General features: G+C 37.9%; 1 protein-coding gene across 1 annotated transcript in view; it reads right to left on the bottom strand.

Moving 5' to 3' along the window:
• Positions 1–17,500, bottom strand: part of LOC133646003 (TRAF2 and NCK-interacting protein kinase-like) — a 180,954-nt gene that overhangs the window by 17,605 nt on the left and 145,849 nt on the right. The window contains 5 exon segments of the mRNA XM_062040937.1: positions 241–400; positions 11,860–12,009; positions 13,053–13,153; positions 13,727–13,861; positions 16,243–16,386. Coding sequence (XP_061896921.1) covers positions 241–400; positions 11,860–12,009; positions 13,053–13,153; positions 13,727–13,861; positions 16,243–16,386 — 690 coding nt within the window.

The following is a 17,500-nucleotide window of genomic DNA, read 5'->3' as shown; positions in this document are numbered from 1 at the left end:
CGCACACACACACACACACACACACACACACACACACTCAATGTTGACTTTTGTATGCACATTAAATCAACAAAAAATTCAGACTTTGGAGCAATGTTCACGGACTCTAGTATTTGGCTCTCTATTAGATGCAATGGGACCATGATTTATGTCATCACTTGTTCACACCTCCTCATGTGGAAGCTACTGTTGGTTGTTGCTGTCTCCAGAAGGGTAGAACTAGCAGAAGGGTACACGTACCAACTGAGGTGGGCATCTCGCCCCACTGCAGCACCACATCCTTGGTGATGCGTCCGTAGGTGTTGACGTAGACGCCCTCGTCCTCGTAGCACAGCAGCATCTCCATGCCGTCCGTTTTGGGCAGCACCACGATGGCGTGCGGCGTCACCTGGCTCTGGATCTGACACACATCGCAGAGAAGAAGAAAAAAAAAAGCAAATGGGTGGAATGTAAACATAATCGCATTAGAAGCTCCCACCAGCGGCAGTGTTTTGCCTCTTTTAATCCCTTAAGAGCGTGTTTGTTGACGCTGAGGTGTCAGTGCTGCGATGCGGGTCATGTGATCAGGTCATGTGATCGTAAACAACACAAAGTGTCCTCACAGTTGGTTCATGTCAGGATATCCAACAACCGTGGTGTCCAAAGTCTTTACAAAATAAGAGCTTGACCCGTGTAAAGTTGCTCCGCCCACCTCTCCCCACGCCAACAATTGGTCCTAACTATTATAGTTTTTAAAGCCACTACTAGCGACCACGCAGTCTGATAGTTTATATATCAATGATGACATCTGAACATTGCAACACATGCCAATACGGCCGGGTTAACTTATAAAGTGACATTTTTACATTTCCCGCCACACTTCCGCTTGAAAAACTCCTTTGGATATGATTTATGCGCGTGACGTCACAAAAGCAACGGAAGTGGTTGGACCGCATCGGACCCGATAGAAAAGCCTCTTGTTTTCTTCGACAAAATTCCACAGTATTCTGAATCTTTTGCAATTTGTTTAATGAACAATGAAGAGTGCAAAGAAGAACGTTGTAGGTGGGATGGATCGGTGTCTTAGCGGCTAAGTACAATACTGTAATATCTGTGATATTTGCATTAGTGTACTGTGTCTTTAAGGCTTTGGGGAACGCGCATGCGCAAGTGAGTTGGCGGAGAACTTGAGTGTGTGTGAGCGTGACTTTTGGCTAACAGCAGCTCGTGTATGTGTGTGCGTTACTTTTTGAACTACAACCAGTTACCGCTTGTTAACAAAGCGATTGAGCAATTTGTTTAATGGACAATGGAGACTGCAAATAAGAAAGTTGTAGGTGCGAGCGGTGGACTACAGCAACACCAACACCAGGAGGTTGTGTTGTGTTTTGAGCAGGATAGCAGACGCACTACGGTGAGTACAGCTTTGGCTTCCAAACATTTGATCGCTTGCCCGTACGTGCGTGTCGATATGTGCATGTCACGTACGTAACTTTGGGGAAATATATGTTTCTTGCCGACTCTGATGGCGGCCGGGGTGTCGTCAAAAGCGTACAACGCCCGCCGCCGCATCTAAATTAGCTACACAGCTAGGTTAGCTTCTGTTTTTTTAGCTTCGCCAAGCGGAATATTATTAATCGTGTATTTACATGTTCATGGTTTAATAGTATTATTGATCTTCTGTCTATCCATCCAGTCAGGTTTTTTTTTAATTTGGTTTCTATCTGCATTTGAGAATGCTGCTATCATGTTGGCTACGTAGCTAGGTTAGCTTCTATTTTTTTAGCTTCGCAAAGCTGAATATTATTAATCGTGTATTTACATGTTCATGGTTTAATAGTATTGTTGATCTTCTGTCTATCCATCCAGTCAGGTTTTTTATTTATTTAGTTTCTATCTGCATTTGAGACTGCTGCTATCACGTTGGCTACGTAGCTAGGTTAGCTTATATTTTTTTAGCTTCGCAAAGCTGAATATTATTAATCGTGTATTTACATGTTCATGGTTTAATAGTATTATTGATCTTCTGTCTATCCATCCAGTCAGGTTTTTTTTTATTTAGTTTCTATCTGCATTTGAGACTGCTGCTATCACGTTGGCTACGTAGCTAGGTTAGCTTCTATTTGCCCGAGAAGCTGGGCAGGACATTATAAAAAAAAAAAAAAAAAAAAAAAAAAAAAGGTTAGCTTCTATTTTTTTAGCTTCGCAAAGCTGAATTATTAATAGTGTATTTACATGTTCAGTCACTGTGAATGTCCATTTTGCGTTCTCGACTCTCATTTTCAAGAGGATATAGTATTTGAGGTGGTTTAAAATACAAATCTGTGATCCACAATAGAAAAAGGAGAGAGTGTGGAATCCAATGAGCCAGCTTGTACCTAAGTTACGGTCAGAGCGAAAAAAGATACGTCCTGCACTGCACTCTAGTCCTTCACTGTAACGTTCCTCATCTACGAATCTTTCATCCTCGCTCAAATTAATGGGGTAATCGTCACTTTCTCGGTCCAAATCTCTCTCACTCCATTGTAAACAACGGGGAATTGTGAGGAATACTAGCTCCTGTGACGTCACGCTACTTCCGCTACAGGCAAGGCTTTTTTTTTATCAGCGAGCAAAAGTTGCAAACTTTATCGTCGATTTTCTCTACTAAATCCTTTCAGCAAAAATATGGCAATATCGCGAAATGATCAAGTATGACACATAGAATGGATCTGCTATTCCCGTTTAAATAAACAAATGTCATTTCAGTAGGCCTTTAAGGAATTATGATTCATAACCAGCCTTCTCAGAACCTCCCCAAATCAGCCATGTCAAAATCTCCCCAAACTTGTCCTAAACGTTTGTGCTGCATAAAGATGATAGTTTTGAAGTAATCAATCAATTATGACTACCCTATTTTTCGGACTACAAGGCGCACTTAAAATCCTTTCATTTTCTCAAAACTCCACAATGCGCCTTATAAGCCGGTGCGCCTGATGTACGGAATAATTCCAGTTGTGCTTACCGACCTCAAAGCTATTTTATTTGGTCCATGGTGTAACGATAAGTGTGACCAGTAGATGGCAGTCACACATAAGAGATACGTGTAGACTGCAATATGACGCCAGTAAACAACACCAGAACTTTAAATGTTCCATTGAAAATAAAGAACATTACACACGGCGCTCAAAAATCTGTCAAAATGTTTTAGCACGACTTTGAAGCCACACCACTTGATGGATTGTCGGCCATCACAGCTACCATAGTCAGAAGTACCAGTATTACTATGGTGTGTGAGTAAGGACCGCAAATTAGCAGACATATTATCTGCTGTTTTGTTTTGCAATATTATGCAAAACCAACTTGTCTTACCTTTTGGTACCTGCTGATCTGTTTTTGGGATCTGCATAAGTCCTGAAAATGGGCGCACATCCGCCATTGTAGCTTGGGCCATTTCTAATATAAAGTAGTGTAAAGTTCTTACTTATATCTGTCAGTAAACTCACCATGAAAGCACTAAAACATACCGGTGTAGTGACTTTACATTATTCACCCAAGGAACTTTACTTATTAGAGAGACTTTTTCACGGGACACATTTCGGGTGTTGTTGTCGTTTCCGGATGAGGAGATGCTGCTCCGTTATTGACGGAAGTAAAGTGTGAATGTCATTAAAACAGTTAGCGCCATCTTTTGACACTTCTTCCACTCCCGTCCTTGCACGCTACACCGCTACAACAAAGATGACGCTGTCCAAGTGGAGGCACGTAAATAAGACACGCCCACAAAACGGTGCATCCTGAAGAGACTGTCAGAAAGTGAGTTGAAGATGATGAGTAAAACATCATCTATGCCACATTTTGAGCAAAGAAGCAGCATTACATGTTATGTAGACCACAAGGAAGTCTTTTACATTTAGAAAATAATCCTGATATGACTCCTTTATTGCGCCTTATAATCCGGTGCACCTTTTGTATGAAAATAGACCTGACTAGACCCGCTCATCGGCAGTGCGTCTTATAATCCGGTGCGCCCTATGGTCCGGAAAATACGGTAACAACCAGCTTCCCCACCTTGTCAAAACCTCCCCAAACCAGTCCCAATAGCTTGTAATACATTTGTGCTGCAAAATGATAGTTTTGTACGTTATTATCGTTTTTTTGAGCTAGTTATGAATCATAATCCATTGATAGCTTAACAACTATAATCGTTAGACCAAATATTTTTGCAGAGAAAAACAACAGGACAGACATAGCACAAATAGTCGGGACCAGTTTGAGGACTTGGTTGGAGGGTTGGTTATGAATAATGACATGTTAATACCATAAAAACAATAACACGGTAATAACTTCAAAAGTAAATTGGTTAGAGCAGGGGTGTCAAACTCATTTCAGGGAGGAAAATGTGCCGCACGTGCGGGCAACTCTACTCAAATAATAGCATTAAAACTCAAAAATAAAGACAACTTCAGATTGTTTTCTTGGTCTTACTTACAAAAAATAGAACAAACACATTCTGAAAATATTACAACAAAAATGTAGAAAACAAAATTGGCAATGGTAAAGTTTAGACCAGACCTGGGCATTCATTTTGTTTTGAAAAGCGTTATTTGTATTACTTCCGTGTGGACGTATGCTCGTGCGCGATTGTGAGTGAATGTGAACAGCGGCAATCACAAATTACAAAATAAAGTTGAAAAAACATCCATGTCGTGCCTGCAACACAACTGTGCTGCTTTTATTTTGAAAAGTGTTATTTATGGGCGTATGTCCGTGTGTGACCTGTGAGTGAAGCAGCGCCCAGCTGCTCATCTTCTTACGTGGGATAACTGCTGACTTTCAAATCACGGAGGAGCTGGCAGCCATGCAGTCAATTCAAGAGACAACCACAGGTAATGACTTGTTCACAAAGGTAAATGCGTGTTTGGACATGTTAGGACTGACATGGGACAAGCTGGCAGGTGTGACAACAGATGGTTGTCCAAATCTGACGGGGAAAAATGTTGGACTTTTAAAGAGGATGCAGGATAAAGTGACAGAAATGGACATTTTTGCATTGTATTATACATCAGAAAGTGTTGTGTAAGACAGTGTTCAAAATAAAACCATCAAAAGCAATCTGCTTTTGTACAAAGTTAAGTTTGGTTAAATGAAATTATTATTATTATTATTAATTATTATTATTATTTATCTTACGGTGTATCAAAAATAATATTGAGCAAAATTGAATTGAAATATTGTCAATGTGGCCCTCCAGCAGTGCTCGGGTTGCTCATGCGGCCCCCGGTAAAAATTAATTGCCCACCCCTGCCTGCTTTAGATCCATGACTGAATATTTATAACTGAATAAATGTACATATGCATACCATTTTTTTATGACTGAAGTAAGGTTTATGACAACCTTTTTCCAGAACACAATATAGAATGTGAGATATAACAGGATAATGTACAACACAATATATAATGTGAGGTATAACAGGATAATGTACAACACAATATAGAATGTGAGATATGACAGGATAATTTACAACAAATATAGAATGTGAGATATAACAGGATCATGTACAACACAATATAGAATGTGAGATATAACAGGATAATGTACAACACAATATAGAATGTGAGATATAACAGGATAATGTACAACACAATATAGAATGTGAGATATAACAGGATAATGTACAACACAATATAGAATGTGAGATATAACAGGATAATGTACAACACAATATAGAATGTGAGATATAACAGGATAATGTACAAAACAATATAGAATGTGACATATAACAGGATAATGTACAACACAATATAGAATGTGAGATATAACAGGATAATGTTCAACACAATATAGAATGTGAGATATAACAGGATCATGTACAACACAATATAGAATGTGAGATATAACAGTATAATGTACAACACAATATAGAATGTGAGATATAACAGGATAATGTACAACACAATATAGAATGTGAGATATAACAGGATAATGTACAACACAATATAGAATGTGAGATATAACAGGATCATGTACAACACAATATAGAATGTGAGATATAACAGGATAATGTACAACACAATATAGAATGTGAGATATAACAGGATCATGTACAACAATATAGAATGTGAGATATAACAGGATAATGTACAACACAATATAGAATGTGAGATATAACAGGATAATGTACAACACAATATAGAATGTGAGATATAACAGGATCATGTACAACACAATATAGAATGTGAGATATAACAGGATCATGTACAACACAATATAGAATGTGAGATATAACAGGATAATGTACAACACAATATAGAATGTGAGATATAACAGGATAGTGTACAACACAATATAGAATGTGAGATATAACAGGATAATGTACAACACAATATAGAATGTGAGATATAACAGGATAATGTACAACACAATATAGAATGTGAGATACAACAGGATAATGTACAACACAATATATAATGTGAGATATAACAGGATAATGTACAACACAATATAGAATGTGAGATATAACAGGATAATGTACAACACAATATAGAATGTGAGATATAACAGGATAATGTACAACACAATATAGAATGTGAGATATAACAGGATAATGTACAACACAATATAGAATGTGAGATATAACAGGATAATGTACAACACAATATAGAATGTGAGATATAACAGGATAATGCATACATTTAGCATTTGTTTTCAAAACACTTGTAAAAAAGTGGAACCCCAAAAATGTACTGTGGGACCCCATTTTTATGACTTGATGGGGTCCCTGGGACCCCATTTTGAAAATTCCTAGCGCCAACACTGATGGAGTATTGGTGCGTGCAAAACAGCAGCAGGCGGCTGTGGCCTGCGGGCCGCTTCAAATACTAATCAAATATCATCCCGGGGGCCACAGATCATTCATCCGCGGGCCGGATTTGACCCGCGGGCCTTGACTTTGACACTTAGGGGTTAGGTCAAATATTTTTGCAGCATAAATAGCACAAATGTAGCACAAACTATTGGGACTGGTTTGGGGAGGTTTTGACAAGGTGGGGACTAGTTGGTAATAATATTAATGTCATGTTAAGATAAAACCATAAAACGTCAATAACTTCAAAATGATAATAGTCAGATCAAACGATTGTGACTCTTTGGGGAGATTTGATTATGAGTCACATTATGTTAATAACTTCTAGACTATAATAGTTAGCACAAACAAATTGAACAAGTTTGGGGAGATGTTAGTAGGAGGACTAGTTAAGAATAATAACACGTTAATTACATGTTAGTAACAATAAACTATAGTAGTTAGGGGGGGGCAACTTCACACAGATGTATATTTGGACAGCCACAAAGTTACACATTGTTCATGTTTATGCAGGGCATCATTCAAATAATGAGGCAAAAGTAGCATTTATATAGTGTTGTGTTGGATATCCTGCCAACAAGTACTGTATTTACTGTACGTACACTTTAGTGCAGCTGGTGTGACTCACAAGTACAACAATGAACAACACAAGAGTGACAGAATGGTGAAAGAACTCATCTCTGCCCACAGCAACACATTATTATTATTATTATCATTATTATCATTATTATTATTATTATTATCAGCAGCATCAATCAATGAATATATTGTCTGACACCTACAAATGAAACATTACTGTAATATTAATAATTACATTTGACCAGACCATCATTTAGGGGATTATTTGGTCATGTTATATACATGTTTCCATATTCATTTGGTATCATTTTATCTTTACAAATAACAGTAAAGTATTTTTGAAAACATTACATTTTTATGAAAACGGACAAGCAGGACTAAAACGAGAAACATTTTAAATGGAACCCAAATGTGCAAATATTGAGGAGATAATTTCAAGTCATTTCATTTGACATCACACGGACAAAGATAGGACCTTCTGGAGGAAAGTTCTGTGGTCAGATGAAACAAAAGTGGAGCTGTTTGGCCACAATACCCAGCAACAGGTGAGGCCTTTAATCCCAGGAACACCATGCCTACCGTCAAGCATGGTGGTGGTAGTATTACTGTTTTGCTGCCAATGGAACTGCTGCTTTAAAGGCCTACTGAAAGCCACTACTAGCAACCACGCAGTCTGATAGTTTATAAAGTGACATTTTAAAATTCCCGGGAAATATCCGGCTGAAACATCGCGGTATGATGACGTATGCGCGTGACGAAGTCCGAGTAACGGAAGTTATGGTACCCCGTAGAATCCTATACAAAAAGCTCTGTTTTCATTTCATAATTCCACAGTATTCTGGACATCTTTTGCAATTTTTTTAATGAACAATGAAGGCTGCAAAGAAGACAGTTGTAGGTGGGATCGGTGTATTAGCAGCGGACTACAGCAACACAACCAGGAGGACTTTGTTGGAGCGCTAGCCGCGCTAGCCGCGCTAGCCGCGCTAGCCGCGCTAGCCGCGCTAGCCGCGCTAGCCGCGCTAGCCGCCGACTTCACCTTGACTTCCTACGTCTCCGGGCCGCCAAACGCATTGGGTGAAGTCCTTCGTCCTTCTGCCGATTGCTGGAACGCAGGTGAGCACGGGTGTTGATGAGCAAATGAGGGCTGGCTGGCGTAGGTGGAGAGCTAATGTTTTTAGCATAGCTCTGTGCAGTCCGGTTGCTAAGTTAGCTTCAATGGCGTCGTTAGCACAGCATCGTTAACCTTCGCCAGCCTGGAAAGCATTAACCGTGTATTTACATGTCCACGGTTTAATAGTATTGTTGATTTTCTATCTATCCTTCCAGTCAGGGGTTTATTTCTTTTGTTTCTATATGCAGTTAAAGCAAGATGCTATCACGTTAGCTCGTAGCTAAAGCATTTCGCCGATGTATTGTCGTGGAGATAAAAGGCACTGAATGTCCATTTGGCGTTCTGGACTCTCATTTTCAAGAGGATATAGTATCCCAGGTGCTTTAAAATACAAATCCGTGATCCACAATAGAAAAAGGAGAGAGTGTGGAATCCAATGAGCCAGCTTGTACCTAAGTTACGGTCAGAGCGAAAAAAGATACGTCCTGCACTGCCTCTCAAGTCCTTCACTGTAACGTTCCTCATCTACGAATCTTTCATCCTCGCTCAAATTAATGGGGTAATCGTCACTTTCTCGCTCCGAATCTCTCTCGCTCCATTGTAAACAACGGGGAATTGTGAGGAATACTAGCTCCTGTGACGTCACGCTACTTCCGCTACAGGCAAGGCTTTTTTTTATCAGCGAGCAAAAGTTGCGAACTTTATCGTCGATTTTCTCTACTAAATCCTTTCAGCAAAAATATGGCAATATCGCGAAATGATCAAGTATGACACATAGAATGGATCTGCTATTCCCGTTTAAATTTTAAAAAATCATTTCAGTAGGCCTTTAAATGGGACAATGAAAAAGGAGGATTAGCTCCAAATTAAAATCCTCAGCCCGGAGGTTGGGCGCAGTTGGGTGTTCCAACAGGACAATGACATCAAAAGTGGTAAAGGAATGGCTAAATCAGGCTAGAATGAAGGTTTTAGAAAGTCCTGACTTAAAGGTGTGGACAATGCTGAAGAAACAAGTCCAACACATTTAGCTGAACTGCAGCAATTTAGTGGTCAAGTGGTCAAGCAGCAGCTTGTGGATGGCTACCAAAAGTGTCTTATTGCAGGTCAACTTGCCAAGGAAGCAAATATGAACATTGCTGTATGTATACTTTTCACCCTCACATTTTCAGTAGACATATAATAAATTCATCAAAGAAGCAACAAGTATGTGCTCCAATCACTACATCACTAACAATAAGACTTGTAGAAATGATTGTAAAGTCAATGACATGATGTTCCTGACACGTGTACGTACACTTATGACCATGACTGTACATTCTCATAACTACCAGAGAATATGGAATTAGACGTGTTAGATGCTGATGCTACGTTATGTGTGAGGCAAGATGAGTTTTATCACACAAACAACGACATCATCCGTGGTTATGTTGTGTACTCTGGCACTAGGAGGTTACTTGTGCACTAACAATGTACACATCTACATACGTATACATCTACACGTTAGTACAGTGGCGTCACCTTGGCGTCGTTGGCGCACTGAAAGACACGTGGGCAGGAAGGAGAGAGAGACAGGAAGTGAATACGACAACATGTTGTTGTTTACTTTCACCAACGGGGCAACATTTTTGTCTCTCAATCCAATCTTGGCGTTCTTGTCACGTTTGTCTGAGTTATAAAGTTATAAAGTAGTCTCAGGCTGTGCTAAGGCCCGCCCACACAAATGAACACAACACACACACACACACAGAAAAAGCACAACACGATACGACGTCAGCAGGAGTGGAACACACTTGTCTTATTTAGTTGTGGGAAATGTTGGAAAAGTTCTGATGGAGTGTAGTGAGTCACACCAAGAACAATGAAAAACACTTTTTATTATTAGTGGACTTATACTGTCTTTAAGTTGAAGTGGAGTGGGAATAGCTTTTTGGTGACACCTAGTGGAAGTTAAGCTCATGACGCAGTAAGTTGAATGATGCGGACACGCTTGTTACTGGATACTTTTTAACACGCTTTGTATGGGTAAGGAACTATAACTATTTGATACTATAGTTTGTATTGACAAGTTTTTATTGTTCAATGACCACTACGTGCTTAGCTGTGGTGTAGCTGCCAGCTATTTGATACTAGTTTGTATTGACAAGTTTTTAGTGTTCAATGACCACTACGTGCTTAGCTTTGGTGTATCTGCCAGCTATTTGATACTAGTTTGTATTGACAAGTTTTTATACACATCTGAGATGGTATGGGGGTGTATTAGTGGCCAAGACATGGGTAACTTACACATCTGTGATGGTATGGGGGTGTATTAGTGGCCAAGACATGGGTAACTTACACATGTGTGATGGTATGGGGGTGTATTAGTGGCCAAGACATGGGTAACTTACCCATCTGTGATGGTATGGGGGTGTATTAGTGGCCAAGACATGGGTAACTTACACATCTGTGATGGTATGGGGGTATATTAGTGGCCAAGACATGGGTAACTTACACATCTGTGATGGTATGGAGGTGTATTAATGGCCAAGACATGGGTAACTTACCCATCTGTGATGGTATGGGGGTGTATTAGTGGCCAAGACATGGGTAACTTACCCATCTGTGATGGTATGGGGGTGTATTAGTGGCCAAGACATGGGTAACTTACCCATCTGTGATGGTATGGGGGTGTATTAGTGGCCAAGACATGGGTAACTTACCCATCTGTGATGGTATGGGGGTGTATTAGTGGCCAAGACATGGGTAACTTACACATCTGTGATGGTATGGAGGTGTATTAGTGGCCAAGACATGGGTAACTTACACATCTGTGATGGTATGGGGGTGTATTAGTGGCCAAGACATGGGTAACTTACCCATCTGTGATGGTATGGGGGTGTATTAGTGGCCAAGACATGGGTAACTTACCCATCTGTGATGGTATGGAGGTGTATTAGTGGCCAAGACATGGGTAACTTACCCATCTGTGATGGTATGGGGGCAAATCATTGTATTCTGTTTTTATTTAGGAATTACACAAAGTGCCACCTTCACTGCTTTTGGGCTTTGTAGAAAAGGACAACCTTACTTAAAAGACTTTATATCATTTGTACCTTGTAAAAAAATAAATAGTATCAGTTTCGGCGATACTGGCCCTGTATTTACTTGGTATTGGATTGATATCAAGTATTGTAGTATCACTAGTACCTCTAGTTTGTGTAATCAAGTCTTTACTTTAGCACACTTTTCTTTACTTTGGTCGGCGACAACAACATCAGCTAGCGCTAACAGCGCGTAAGCTAGCCACACGTAGCCGGTGGTCCTCGTTGCCACGACGACACGGGTGCGTGGGGCCGGACTCACGTGTGACGGGATGTAGATGTCGTACGGGTTGCCCGAGTCCACGTCGACGACATGGAAGCCCACGCTGGAGCCGTAGATGACCTTCAGCCTCTGACCTTCCTCCACGGTCAGGTCCACCAGCTGGGGTCGGTGCTGCAGCTCGGCGAAGGACTGCCAGACGAAAAGGAGGGCAAACGAGACATGAAGCTTTATCTGAGCACCCATTCTATTCCAGTTCCACTGTAGTACAATTGAATAGGAGTGAAAAGGAGTCGGAAGTTGATTAAATGCTAACCTTTTAGCGATTATTGGTCACCTTCACTACTTTTTAGCACCTTCAAGATTTATTTGAACTCTTTACCAGCACCTGATGGAATATGTACACACTCACAATGCTTCTTTCACTTTATTCTACTTTTATCCCAAACAAGTTGGATTCATAACATAAACACGGTTATGGATATACCGTATTTTCCCGGACTATAAGACGCACTTAAAATCCTTTTTTTTCTCAAAACCCTAAGGTGCACCCTATGGCCTGGAAAGTACGGTATTTGCACTTAGAAACACTTGTTTGTAGCAAAAAAATATCACTAGAACATTTTAAGGTTATTTGTGTGCTTAATTACAGTAAGCGTGTTTATCCTAAACATTCCTGCCACACTAGGACATTTTTTTTGGACATATACCACAATAATATTGTACCGTGGCCTTAATACCGTGAATATATCCTAGCGTAAGATTGGATATGGTCACACCCCTACTAATTCTTGCAGTTTTTGGGCCTGCTATCTGGGCTGTAAACCTCAGGTTGACTGAAGCTAGCAAGCTTGCATCAGGAAATAATTCTTGCAAAATGGAGACTTGTCTCAAAATCCATAAATTGATGATCAAAGGAGCTAAAATACTAGCATAAAATGTTGGCCTGCTAATGTTAGCATGATAACACGGGGAAAGTTAGCACAGTGGCGTTGAGTTTGACAGCTGTGTCTTAAATGATCCTGAATAACGCTGATTCAGATCAGCCCCAAAATGTAATCACTGATCCCATTTGTTTCTTTGTCTCTGTGGGTGGAGGCGGGGCCGCCAGGTCAGACACACTAAGAAGGTGAGGTTCGTAAAGTAGCAGATTACTTGTTCAAATAATGCAAATAACTCCTTATCCTGTTTAAGACTATTCCAAAAGGTTTCATGAAGATCTAGAAAAGGTTTACCTTGAAGGCCATAAACTTGTGGTAGGGTTTGGGCGCCCAGGCGTAGATTTCCACCGAGTTCTTTAGAGCAATCACCAGGAACTTGATTCTCTCATACTTGACTGAAAACACATCATATTTCATGTACTGTATTTCCTCACCCTCTCACCAGACTGCTGTTGTTTTCTTACCAACTTTGTAATGTACACAGCCCTCTAGCTTCGTTTTCTTACCAACTTTGTAATGTACACAGCCCTCTAGCTTTGTTTTCTTACCAACTTTGTAATGTACACAGCCCTCCAGCTTTGTTTTCTTACCAACTTTGTAATGTACACAGCCCTCTAGCTTTGTTTTCTTACCAACTTTGTAGAGTACACAGCCCTCTAGCTTTGTTTTCTTACCAACTTTGTAATGTACACAGCCCTCTAGCTTTGTTTTCTTACCAACTTTGTAATGTACACAGCCCTCTAGCTTTGTTTTCTTACCAACTTTGTAATGTACACAGCCCTCTAGCTTTGTTTTCTTACCAACTTTGTAGTGTACACAGCCCTGTAGCTTTGTTTTCTTACCAACTTTGTAGTGTACACAGCCCTCTAGCTTTGTTTTCTTACCAACTTTGTAGTGTACACAGCCCTCTAGCTTTGTTTTCTTACCAACTTTGTAATGTACACAGCCCTCTAGCTTTGTTTTCTTACCAACTTTGTAGTGTACACAGCCCTCCAGCTCCCCCACTGTGATCCAGCCTTGCTTCTTCTCCACTTCTGGGTCGTTGTGTAATATTCTGTTCCTCAGCCAGGACAAGTAATAAACACGCAGCTTGTTCTTCTTGCCTGGACCACAAAGACAATAACAATAATGATAATAATAATAACAATAACAATAATAATCATAATAATAACAATAATAATAATAACAATAACAACAATAATAATAACAACAATAATAATAACAACAATAATAATAACAATAAGAACAGCAACAATAATAATAATACTAATAATAATATTGATAAACTAATAACAATAATAATATTAACAATAATATTAATAATAACAACAATAATAATAACAATAACAACAATAATAAAAACAACAACAACAATAGTAATAACAATAGCAATAACAATAATAACAACAACAATAATAATACTACTAATAATATTGATAAACTAATAACAATAATAATATTAACAATACTATTAATAATAACAATAATAATAATAATAATAATCATAATAATAACAATAACAATAACAATAATAATAACAATAACCACAATACTAATAATAACAATAACAATAATAATAATAATAACAATAACAATAATAATAATAACAACAATAATAATAACAATAAGAACAACAATAATAATACTAATAATAATATTGATAAACTAATAACAATAATAATAATAACAATAATATTAATAATAGCAACAATAATAATAACAATAACAACAATAATAATAACAATAGCAATAATAACAACAATACTAATAATAAAATAATATTCATAATAACAACAATAATGATAATAATAACAACAATAATACTAATAATAATAATATTGATAAACTAATAACAATAATAACAATAATATTAATAATAACAACAATAACACTAATAATAATAACAACAATATAATAACCATAATAATAATAATAATAATAATAATAGCAATAATAATAATAACAATAATATTAATAATAAGAACAATAATTACACTAATAATAACAATAAAAATAATAATAATAACAATAGCAATAACAATAATAATAACAATAATAACAATAATTATAGTAATGCCAATAATAATACTAATAATAAAAATAATAATAATAATAATAATACTAATAATGATAATAACAACAATAATCATAACAATAATAATAATAACACTAATATTAATAATAACAACAATAATAACAAAAATAATAATAACAACAATAATAATAATAACAATAGCAATAACAATAATAATAATAAAAAAATATTAATAATAATAAAAATAATGATAATAATAAGAACAATAATAATACTACTAATAATATTGATAAACTAATAACAATAATAATAATAACAATAATACTAATAATAACAACAATAACACTAATAATAATAACAACAATAATAATAACAATAATAATAATAATAATAATAATAGCAATAATAATAATAACAATAATATTAATAATAAGAACAATAATAACACTAATAATAACAATAACAACAATAATAATAAGAACAATAGCAATAACAATAATAATAATAAAATAATAACAATAATAATAATAAAATAATAACAATAATTATAGTAATGCCAATAATAATACTAATAATAAAAATAACAATAATAACAATACTAATAATGATAATAACAAAAATAATCATAACAATAATAATAATAGCAATAATAATAATAACAATAATTTTAACAATATCAGCAATAATAATAATAATAACAATAATATTAATAATAACAACAACAATAACACTAATAATAACAATAACAATAATAATAATGAAAACAATAGCAATAACAATAATAATAATAATAACAATAATTATAGTAATACCAATAATAATAATAATAAAAATAACAATAATAATAATACTAATAATGATAATAGTAATAATAATAACAATATCAATAATAATAACAACAACAATAATAATAATAATAATAATGCGAGTCACCATCATAAACCTTTAAAAGACGACTTTGATTGTCATGTACTGCTCTACATCAGGGGTGTCAAACTTGTTTTCATTGAGGGCCACATGGCAAGTATGGCTGCCCTCAGAGGGCCAATTTGAAAGATGTATGGCGCCACATTAAATGACGTGGAAGACCACAATAAATGATGTTGCGACACCGTGACACACACACACTCACTGGGCATCACTACACTTCAATTTGAAGACGTAAAAACAACCTACACAATCACAATAGCATAAAAAACAGCAAAAGACTGATGTTGTTTACTTTGAAAAACAGCAAAAGACTGATGTTGTTTACTTTGAAAAACAGCAAAACACTGAGGTTGTTTACTTTGAGCCGATCCAGCGTGGCTACGGTGTAGACGGGACCTACCAGATATGGTGACTAACCAGATATGGTGACCTACCAGATATGGTGAATAACCAGATATGGTGACCTACCAGATATGGTGACTAACCAGATATGGTGACCTACCAGATATGGTGACCTACCAGATATGGTGACCAGCACGTTGAGCCCCTCCAGCACGTCCATCTGCAGGAAGCGACGCCTGGTGATCAGGTTGTAAACTTTGCCTTGGCCGCTGCGGTCCAGCAGCATGAGACCGTTCTCTGTGCCCACCAGCAGGTTGACGCCTGGAGGAGTGCACACGTACGCACATGAATGCAGGCCATGGAGAGGACAGCATGTACGCCATCACTACTTTATTTTACTACTAGAGGAGTGCACACGTACGCACATGAATGCAGGCCATGGAGAGGACAACATGTACGCCATCACTACTTTACTTTACTACTAGAGGAGTGCACACGTACGCACATGAATGCAGGCCATACAGCCAGGATGGAGAGGACAACATGTACGCCATCACTACTTTACTTTACTACTAGAGGAGTGCACACGTACGCACATGAATACAGGCCATACAACCAGGATGGAGAGGACAACAGTTACGCCATCACTACTTTATTTTACTACTAGAGGAGTGCACACATACGCACATGAATGCAGGCCATGGAGAGGACAACATGTACGCCATCACTACTTTACTTTACTACTAGAGGAGTGCACACGTACGCACATGAATGCAGGCCATACAGCCAGGATGGAGAGGACAACATGTACGCCATCACTACTTTATTTTACTACTGGAGGAGTGCACACGTACGCACATGAATGCAGGCCATGGAGAGGACAACATGTACGCCATCACTACTTTACTTTACTACTAGAGGAGTGCACACGTACGCACATGAATGCAGGCCATACAGCCAGGATGGAGAGGACAACATGTACGCCATCACTACTTTATTTTACTACTGGAGGAGTGCACACGTACGCACATGAATGCAGGCCATGGAGAGGACAACATGTACGGCATCACTACTTTACTTTACTACTAGAGGAGTGCACACGTACGCACATGAATGCAGGCCATACAACCAGGATGGAGAGGACAGCATGTACGCCATCACTACTTTACTTTACTACTGGAGGAGTGCACACGTACGCACATGAATACAGGCCATACAACCAGGATGGAGAGGACAACAGGTACGCCATCACTACTTTATTTTACTACTAGAGGAGTGCACACGTACGCACATGAATGCAGGCCATGGAGAGGACAACATGTACGCCATCACTACTTTACTTTACTACTAGAGGAGTGCACACGTACGCACATGAATGCAGGCCATACAGCCAGGATGGAGAGGACAACATGTACGCCATCACTACTTTACTTTA

This window comes from Entelurus aequoreus, linkage group LG03, assembly GCF_033978785.1.
Source record: "Entelurus aequoreus isolate RoL-2023_Sb linkage group LG03, RoL_Eaeq_v1.1, whole genome shotgun sequence".
NCBI lineage: Eukaryota > Metazoa > Chordata > Actinopteri > Syngnathiformes > Syngnathidae > Entelurus > Entelurus aequoreus.
Note: the sequence above shows the minus strand (reverse complement) of the source record. Positions and strands in the feature narration are given on the sequence as shown.